This window comes from Arachis hypogaea, chromosome 15 (assembly GCF_003086295.3).
Source record: "Arachis hypogaea cultivar Tifrunner chromosome 15, arahy.Tifrunner.gnm2.J5K5, whole genome shotgun sequence".
Taxonomy (NCBI): domain Eukaryota; kingdom Viridiplantae; phylum Streptophyta; class Magnoliopsida; order Fabales; family Fabaceae; genus Arachis; species Arachis hypogaea.
The window spans coordinates 32,036,468-32,046,698 of NC_092050.1; the positions used below are offsets into that span (position 1 = coordinate 32,036,468).

At 33.8% G+C, this 10,231-nt stretch overlaps 1 protein-coding gene across 1 annotated transcript; it reads right to left on the reverse strand.

Moving 5' to 3' along the window:
- Nucleotides 1–679: 679 nt before the first annotated feature.
- LOC112750129 (disease resistance protein Roq1) lies at nucleotides 680–9,863 on the reverse strand. Its single transcript, XM_025798690.3, has 5 exons — nucleotides 9,156–9,863; nucleotides 5,922–7,014; nucleotides 4,919–5,206; nucleotides 3,882–4,826; nucleotides 680–1,573 (listed from the first exon to the last, which is right to left on the reverse strand). Exons 1-5 carry the CDS (start codon nucleotides 9,635–9,637, stop codon nucleotides 935–937), a joined length of 3,447 nt encoding a protein of 1,148 aa, XP_025654475.1. The 5' UTR covers nucleotides 9,638–9,863; the 3' UTR covers nucleotides 680–934.
- Nucleotides 9,864–10,231: the final 368 nt, after the last annotated feature.

The window sequence follows — 10,231 nt, forward strand, 5'->3', positions numbered from 1 at the left end:
TTTTAAAATAAAAATAATTCTATTGACAAATATTATTTTGAACAATTTTATTGAAGTTAAAAATTAAAAAAAATAGTAAAAAAATATATTATAATTTGGCTATTTTTTATTTGTATTTAATTTTTTAATTATTATATTTTAGTTAATTTTAATGAATTTTATTTTTCAAAAAAAAAGAAAAAAGAGTCAAGCGGGTTAGCCCGCCAACCCGCCAATCTGCCATAAAAATGGACGGACTAGCATTTTGAACCCATTTTAGTTGGTGGGGCGGGTTGGGCGGGCCAGCCCGCTTTGCCACCCCTACTCATTTACAACCTTCTCCCCATCGAAGATTTCAAGCAATCAAGGTTTGGAATCTATGATGCACAAACACCGACATGGACACACGACACGACACGGAACATTCTGACACGTAAATTTTAAAATTTTACATGACACGGAGACACGTATACATATAAAATATAAAATATTTTTTAAATAAATTATAATGATATTTTGATATTTTATTGATATTAAAATATAAATTAAAATTTTTAATTATTTTTAATATCTTATTTTTAATTATATCAAGTATTTAAAATATTTTTTTATCTTAATAAATAATAATATATACTATATCTATATTTATTTTAAGAATACATGTTAAGAATAAGACTGAACACGCTGACACATGATGGTATTTAGATGTGTCCAGACATGTCTGGAAAATATATTTTTACTTTTTATTAAGACACGGTTGAACACATACGCGTGTCGGACGAGTGTCGGTGAATATCGTGTCCAAAATGTATCCAACATGCAGACACAACAACTCAACGAAGTGTAAGTCCTTCATAGTTTGGAATAAAGGGAACTTTAATTCCCCTAAATTTTCTTGATTTGTTTACTTTCAAATCAAACACATGACAAACCCTTAGAAATCTCCTAGAAACATTCACGGAGATTTGTTTCCATCCGTTGCATCTTCGCTGCTGATATCTGATTCTTCGAGACCACTGGATTCCCCAGAATTAGGGCCGTTGTCATCACTCTCATTTTCCAAATCAGGCAAGACCTTAGATTTAAAATCTTCGTTACATAACACATCATACCCGCATTCCTTCATCTTTAGCTGCCCCCCTTGCACATCAAAACGCAACCTACTATTTTCGCTAAAAGCTGGCTTCCGATGTTTGCTAAAGGGCTTTGATTCGCTTATGTTGTCATACTGCCTATGATGTAGCTGAATGTAAATGTATTTGTCCGTCATTATCATTGTTACAAGGCAGCAACTATAATGTGTCCTTGCAGCATCAGAAGAGAGATATAAGGAGGGACCAGCTTCGGGATGGGATGATTCAAAGCTCCAACTGAATTTCAAAGTTGGAAATGATGTTGAAGATTCCAGAGGCTCAAAAGCAATGAATACAATTATTCCCCACCATTCATTCCCACCAAGTTCATTAGGGATATCCGCTATGATTGATGCACTTGATTCAAGTTTTGACAACCTTGGACCCATTGGAAAGAGTATCTCATTGCCAAACTTTGGAGGAATTTCAAAGTATGTGATGGGGTAACTATGATCCCTGACCTGTTACAACCAAATATTTTTTTAAGAGTACGGTAATTGTATGAAGAATATGCATCCATAAATATTTTTATGCTACAAAATACATATATTTATGTATTTATGCAGCATGTGTGTTGACATAGTACATTCAAAAAAAGCTAGCATGTTACATCAGTTTCCCAAAATGAGATATATTGGGAGGCCTACAACTTGGGAAGGCTTAAAACCAGTGGACAAAACCTACCTTAAAAGACAATAAGTCTTTCTTATATATTTCTTGCTAAATTGATGTGGAACTTTTTCCTAATCCAAACAATACGTCGAGAAAATATTAACCAATAAATTGAATGAGAAAAAAATCACAACAGCAAGTCGGAAGCCACACCTTAACCCAAAACATTAACATAATGAAGTTATAGGTCATCCATACTATATGCTCCTCATTTAATCCATCTTTTGATTGAAGGATTTTTACCCTTTACACTTGAAATCTTAATGTGATGAAAAATTTATGAATTAAATAGTAATGTTGAAAAATTGTGATTCTGAATCCCAAATTTTCACAATCTATAATTTCTGAAAAATATTGCAACATATACTACCTATTTTTGAGGACTTTTTTAAATAAATATTTTAAATGTTTTATTTATGGATATATGCATTTTGGGAGGTATTTATGAATTTCATCATATTATTACCTCGTCTACAATATAAACGAGTTAAGTAAATACATATCTCATTTACATTAATGTACACGAGATAAGACACAATTTTTATGAACCAATAACAGGTGCAAACAAGATACATTGAGAAATTTTCTTTGTGTGTAAGATACAATATAAACGAGAAAAGTCATTTCGTTTACATGTATAAAACAACAAAAAATTTTCATCTATATAAAGAGGTGCATTTAGTAGCTTCCCTCGCACAAATTTCACTCATTCTTCCCAACTCTTTTAAAAAGCTTCTTAAGAATGGCGGCTAGTGAATATGTTTTTGTTTGTGTGTATCCTAATTCTCACATTAGGGACAATGTGGAAGGGGTTGATGTTCTCCGCACGTGTATCTAAACGTGCCATAGTGTTAAAAACTCAACTCTGGCAAGAAGAACGCTTGAAAAGGCTCTAGAAGTGGACAAAATAACCAAAATGAACGAAATTGGGTGCTGCCAACGACTAGTATATATAGGCACCCTACAAAACTTATCATATTTATACTGTAAAAGAGATAAGTATGGCTATATCTCGTATACACTGTAACAAGATAGTTTACGTGTATTATCACGAGTGCACAAGAACTAGACGTGAGCCGAGCTGACCAAGCTCAAGTTGTGCTCATGAAAATTGAGCTCAGTTCACTAATAATCGAGTCTATTTGTAAAGCTCAAGCTCGACTCACCAAAAGCTCACAAATTGAGTCGAGCTCACAAGCCAGCTCAAATAACATTAATATAATCTATAAATGTATATAAATAAATTAATAATTTAAATATAAGAAAATTTATCAATTGTATATGTTGTCTATCTATCAATTATAATTTATATCCTCTATCATAATTATATGTATAAATTAATGTGTATGTAAAATTTTGTTATTAATATAAATTAAAAGTACAAATTCATAATATATTATTAATATAAATAATTATAATAAGTCATATATCGAGTTAGCTCACGAGTCAATGAGTTGAAATTACCAGAGCTCAAGCTCGGCTCATTTAATATATGAGGTTAAATTCTGGCTCACACTTGGCTCACAAACTCATAAGCTCAACTTATTGAGTTGTTAGCTAGTCGAGTTTGAGCTGGCTCACGAGTCAGCTTGGACTCATTTCCACCCACCCTAGAGACACGTAAACTCATTGTATCTTATCTCATTTATAGTGTAAACGAGATGTATTTACTCAATTATGCTACATATATACCAAAATCAGCAACTAGTATAAAATACATGTTAAATTACAAAATATACATTTAAAATAAGTTAAACAACACATGTATTTATACATAAATACACCGTGAGTAATTTTATACAAATAGCATTTTTGATACTTAACTCGGTTACCATGTAAATACTCCCAAAATGCATATATTTGTACATAAAGCATTTAGAAAAAAATTCCTATTTTTATCGAGTATAGGACTATATAGTGATATCTCGGCACTCGGCTGACTCGGCATAAAAAAAATCCCATAGGTATATTGTCTAATAACTTTTTGCACTTGTTATCTTTCTGATTTATTTTCTCTGATGAAAATTAAATAGCATAAAAGTAACTACCAAGAAGAAGAGATACCATATAAATGTATAATTGACAAAGAGAACAAACCTGACATAAGAGCTCGTCATTATTTGACTTGAATTGCTCCCAAAACTTCCAGAGATCTAAGAATAAACCAGCTTCCACAACAGAGTCTGACAGACGTGGAAGCACAGATCGATAAACAAAGTCATTGCAACCTTCTGCTTCAAGAATACGTAGGTTAGGAAGCATAGCAACACTTTTAGGTACCACGAGATGTGTATTGCCACTTAAAATTAAAGTCTCCAACGATGATAGTTCACCAAGATTTTCGGGAATTAATCCATGATCGAGATTGCAATTGCCTAAATCAAAAATATTTAGCGAGGAGAGCCCAGCAAAAGAAGGAGGTAAGTTTAAGCGTAAGAGATCTGGTTCTTTGCTAAATCCAAACTCGAAAGACAATGCTAACTCGCAGGTGTTGGATACTGGTCCACTGCATCCATGGAAAGAAAGCCTCTTGAGGTTTTCCAATTCAAACAGGCATGGATTCATCACTCTTATGGAAGTTTCGCTTAGATCAAGATCCTCTAAAGCCTTGTTTTGATTTATATTATGCGGCACCTTGCAAACCTTTGAGCATCCAGACAAGTTGAGCTGTTTGAGTGATTTCAAATTACTAATGCTATCTGGGATGCAAAGAAGATTTGAGCACTTCATCAAATTCAACACGGACAAACTTCCCATACTCTCTCCAAAATCAGGAAGTGTCTTCATATTTGTGCAGCCACAGAGAAAGAGCCTCTTCAATGAACACATTTCCAATTTATTTGGTAATGTTTCAAGCTTTGTACAACCTATCAGGCTCAACATTGCAAGTTTCTGATGCTGACCAACAGATTGGTGAAGTTCAACCAGCGATACACAACCATCAAGGAAGAGCTCTTCAAGTAATGGAACTTCAGAAATATCTGGAGTCTGAATCAAATCCTTGGAATAACTCAAGTCAATAACTTTCAGTCTCTCGAACACCTAAACACATTAAATAATATCATTGAATTAATTTGAAAAATTATTATGCTAATATATAAATGTTGTGGAAGCTCGTCGTTCAGGATCCTTACCTGATTTCCATTCCATGGTTTTTCTAGCTTGCTATTGTTCATCTGCAAGTGAACAAGTCGGTGTAGTTCTATGTCAAGCGGTAGAGCTTTCAAAGGACATTCTGTCCAAATAAGAACCTTTAGAGACCTAGGAAGACATTTGAAACCATGCGAGAGGTGCAAATCACATAATACGATGAGAAGTCTAAGGTTGCGCATCTTAGAGAACGCTTCCGGGTGCCAATTTGCAGCTTTATTGTATGACTCGAATTGCTGCTTCAAAACCATGCCTTCAATGTTCTCAGTTCCCTGATATAAAAATGGTCAGCATCAAATAAGCACGGCAAGACACAAGGAATCCAGAAAAATCTTTGATTCGTGTTTTTATTTTCAATTTTTTTGGCTTACCGGAAGAGCTTCGTCTTGAATGGTTGAGGGGAAAAATGGATTTTGAGTTTTCGAAATTTGTGGCAATGTTTTTAGATTTAAACTAATGTTCCACCTATCATGATTTTATGGTTGAGATGGATCTAATTAGTGAGGTTGTGTTAGACCAATTTTACTTATAAGTGATTTATATAATTATATTATCTAATTTAATTGATAAATAAAATTATACTTAATATTTATTGAGGGATAAAAATGTCTTAGAGAAATAATGTAATTCATCAACAAGTTATTCCAAACAATAAAATTCAATTTTATCTCATTAAATGAGTTGCTTGTTCCAAACTATGGAATTGAATTCCATTTCTTTAGGAATTCATTTCTTGAATTGAATTCTAATTCCATCATTTAAAGGTTTCCAAACAGGCTGTTAAAGAAAAAGTTAAAAGCCAGTAAATGAAATAAAAGAAAAAATTAAAAGCCCAGTAAATGAAATCAGAAAAACGTGATTTTATTGTTTTCTTCATTTTCACTTTTTTCTTCATAAATCCTAAGAAAAAACAGAAAATGTAAAACAAAAAAGCCAAGTGTGTGTGTGTGTGTGGAGAGAGAGAGAGAGAGAGAGAATGACACTTACCGTATTTTCTTCCAATATTTGATCAATATCATCTAGAGAGCTCAACCGACTGCGTTTTCCAGGATCCTTTTCAGATTCTTGAAAAACTATTTGTTTACCCATATCTTCAAGCAAATCATGCATCCCTAGAACTCCTTTGTTGCAGGTAATCAATGATTTTCCTATCAGCTCACTTATTCCTTTTGTCGGATTTAGGCCACAATTTTTCAATATTTTTGTCACTTTATCTCTGTACCACCCCCTAAAAAAGCATGCAATATCAAGAAATATGGTCTTGTACCCTTCTTTCAGCATATCATAACTTATCCTGAGTAAGTTCATTATTCCACCATCTGGATCTTTTCTTATCTCATCTAAAGCATCTTCCCATTCATCAATGCTTCTTCTACGAAGATTAGATCCTAGCACTTTAAGTGCCAAGGGAAGGCCTCCAGTATAGCTCACAAACCTTTTCGACAACTCCAAGTACTCTTCTTTTGGTAGCTCTCCTTTGAAAGCTTCTTGATGAAAGAGCTGAAGGGATTCATCAGTGTTCAAGACTTCCATCTCATAGATTTTAAACGCACCATGTGAACTAAGCAGGTTCTTGTCCCGAGTTGTAACAACTATTCTGCTTCCCGGACCAAACCATTCCTTGTTTCCTACCAAATTCTCTAGCTGTTCTATAGTTCTCACATCATCTAGGACAATAAGAATCCTTTTTTTGTACAGAAGGTTTCTGATGTTGTCCCTTCCTTGGACTAAAGTTTCAATTACTCTGCTCCTTAGTTTCAGATGTGAAAGAAGTTGATTTTGTAAGTTAACTAGATCTCCTTCCTTTGAAACATCTCCAACTCGGAGAATGCAATAATCTTCAAATTCTCTTCTGATTCTTTTACAGACAACAGAGGCAAGAGTTGTTTTCCCTAACCCGCCCATGCCCCAAATTCCAAGAAAGAGAACATCTCCTTTCGACTCTAGGCTTAAACATGAACGCACATCGTTTACTTTTGATTCAATTGCAACCAGATCATCATCATCCTTTGTTGGCAACTGAGGTTCTACTTTAGTCCATACTTCTTCAGCAATTTCATCAATGAGTTGCGATTCATATCTACATTTAATAAGTTGAAAAAATATCATATCAAACTCCACAATAATTAATTAAATTAATTCTCTTAATGTAATAACAATTTTAAAATACACAAAATAAGACTATAATTTATTGTTCATAATGCATTTTTTATTTTGTTAAAAAACTCAATATATGTAATTATCCATAAAGGAATATATTAGTTAAAAATAAAAGGGTAAAATATATTTTTTGTCCTTTAAAGTCTTTCGAAAGTTTTAAGAGTAAAACCCCTTTTCGGGAGGGGTGTTCAAATCCAAACCGATCTAAATTAAACCACTTATCCAATCCAATCCAAACTGAAAACCGATTAAAACGGCACTAATTTGAATTTGATTGGATTCTATTTTTTGCAAACCGCTGGGTCATATCGGATTTCGGATCTACTTTTCATAACTGATCTAATACAATCCAAAGCGCACAATATGCTATAATATTATTATTTTATTATTATATTTACAATTATACTTATACCATATTCAATTTGTTGTATATTTTTAAATTATTCATGTATTATTATTATTTAATAAATCTTTTATGTTCAAAATGTGATTTATTTATTTATTTTAACTAACCTATAATTTTATTTCTATTGTTATGTTATCATTGGTTTTTAAGATATTGTTGACACTTGTTATGTTATTGTTGGTTATTTAAAATTTGATATTGAGATTTGTTATATATATTTAATTTTTTGAATTTACAAAACAGCAAATCCAATCCAATCCAAACCACTTGAAATTGGATCGGATCGGATCGGATTTAAAAAATAAAATAAAATCATCCAATCCAAACCGCACCACAAATAAAATTAGTGTTCGGATCGGATGAGTTTTTGACTCAAAACCGATCCAAACCGCACCACAAACACCTCTACTTTTCGGCCCCTGTCCATTTTCATTTTAGACAACACGTACCCTATCAATTGGAAAATGACAAATTGACCCCTATTCTTCGTTTCAGTTAGACACGAGCCCCTTTGTCAAATTCTCCGGCAAGTCTTGACAAAACTTGATGACATGTCACGTTGGGCTCTATGATGTGGCATCGCTTAGCTTACGTGAACTATAACCATTCAACTAATGGACACGAAGTATAGGGGTCAGCTTGTCATTTTCCAATTGATAGGGTACGGGTTGTCTAAAATAAAAAATAGACAGGGACCGGAAAAGAATTTTACTCAAGTTTTAAAATTATTCCTAACATTTGGAATAAGTTTCAATCCTACCTCTCTTGTAAATTTTATAAGAGTCAACTGTTAGAGCAAAATTATTTTATCAATTTTACCTCCTATCTCTATAACAATTAACAACCATCACCACCATCATCCCTATAACCATGGCGTACTGATCTTCGCTTGATCTTAAAAGAGGCAAATACAGTGTCGGATATCATGACAAAGATAGCTTTAAGGCCTTATTCTCAACACGTGGAACTTCTGGTATCTTGAAAGAAGTGAGAGTAGTATTCGGCAAAACTACCCTGTCTTAACCGTCTCTTAGGACTTTGTTTTTCTTTTCCTTTCGGTTGTGTTCTCTTTTAAGTCAAAAAAAAAAAAAAAAAAAACAACCATCATCACCATCTATCATCTCCTTCTTCTTCTTCTTCTAATCACGGTTACCATCACCTTCCTCATCCCTAAAACCATATCTGTTAGTTCAAAATTATTTTACCAATTTTATCCCCCTATTAATATAACAACCAGAACCATCGTCATCATCTTCTTCTAATCACCATTACTATCATCCGACACGCACCCTTGCTCACGCACACACGAGACAATACAGAACAGAAACGGTAGGCCTAAAATTGAAACTTATTCCAAATGTCAAGGTCAAAATTGAATCAAATTAAATCGTAAGGGAATTTTTGAAAAACTTCGCAAACAACAAAAACTATACCTTATCCAAAATAACATAATAATCATGATGAGATTAAGAGAGGTGAGCGTAATTAGAAATAAAAGGACGAGAATATAACAAAGATATGCATTAACAAGTCAAACTATGGTTGCCTAACAATATTAAATTGATAATATTCCCTAAACAAATAAATTCAATTAACAGATAATGAGTTCCCCTTAAAATGCGAGAAATCTGAAAAAGAAGAAAGAAATAAGTTACCGATCTTGAGAGGTGCAGCCACTTAAGTTGGCAACGAATGTCAAAGCATCTCTCCACTGCTGAACCTTGTCTTTTTGTTCTCTATACCTTTCTTCGTGTTTCTCAAAAGCTTCTGCAAACTTTCCCTTTTGGTATCGTACATCGGAGGGATCCACATCATAGAAGACCGGAACAATCATCCCAAAACTTCCTTTTGTTTCAACGATCTTTTTGAGCTCATCTAAACACCATCCTGAGTTGGCATAATTTGGGGATAACACAACAACTGCGCAGAGAGAATCCTCAATTGCATGAAGGAGCTGTTGAGAGATAAATTCACCTGTTCGAAGCTCTTCATTGTCTCTGAAAGTATCAATGCTTCTCTTCTGCAAGGCTGTGTATAAGTGGTCAGTGAAACCTAGGCGGGTGTCTTCTCCTCTAAAACTCAAGAAAATATGATACTTCCATTTCGATCTTCCTGAGGAACCACCATTCAGTGCCATTGAAAGGCTCAGCAACTTATTGCGGGTGGGAAGGAGAGTGATAAGGATCCTAGTGGAATAGGGTAGATGGTTTTTTCATATAGTGTTATTATTTGTAAAACTCAAAAGAGTGCTTCCTTTTTACTTTCCCGATTCCAGTACACGAGCCCTGTTTTCTGAACTATGACGGACAACAATGTTAGTAAAGTTTTACGACTTTAATCCGATTCTTGCTTGGCATGGAAAATTTTGTGGAAAAGGTATATTTTATTTTAGAGAAAGTATTGGAAATTAATATTAATTGTGTACAATGTGAACAGTAGATTAAAAAATATATAAAATTACAATTAAAAATGGGATGATTAATTAATTATTTAATTTTAAATTTTAAAATTTAAAAAATTAAGATTAGTATTTAACTTTATTCACACTACGTACGGTTATTTTTAATCTTACCGTAACCTCCAATACACGTTCAAAACTCACCGTCATCTTCTCCGGTCCTCACCTCGCGTCACTGAATTCCTCACCGGCCATACCGACGCTGCCGCATCCTCCCACGACACCGTCCTCACCTCCTCTGGTTAGCCCGACGCGCCTCGCCCTCCGACGCTC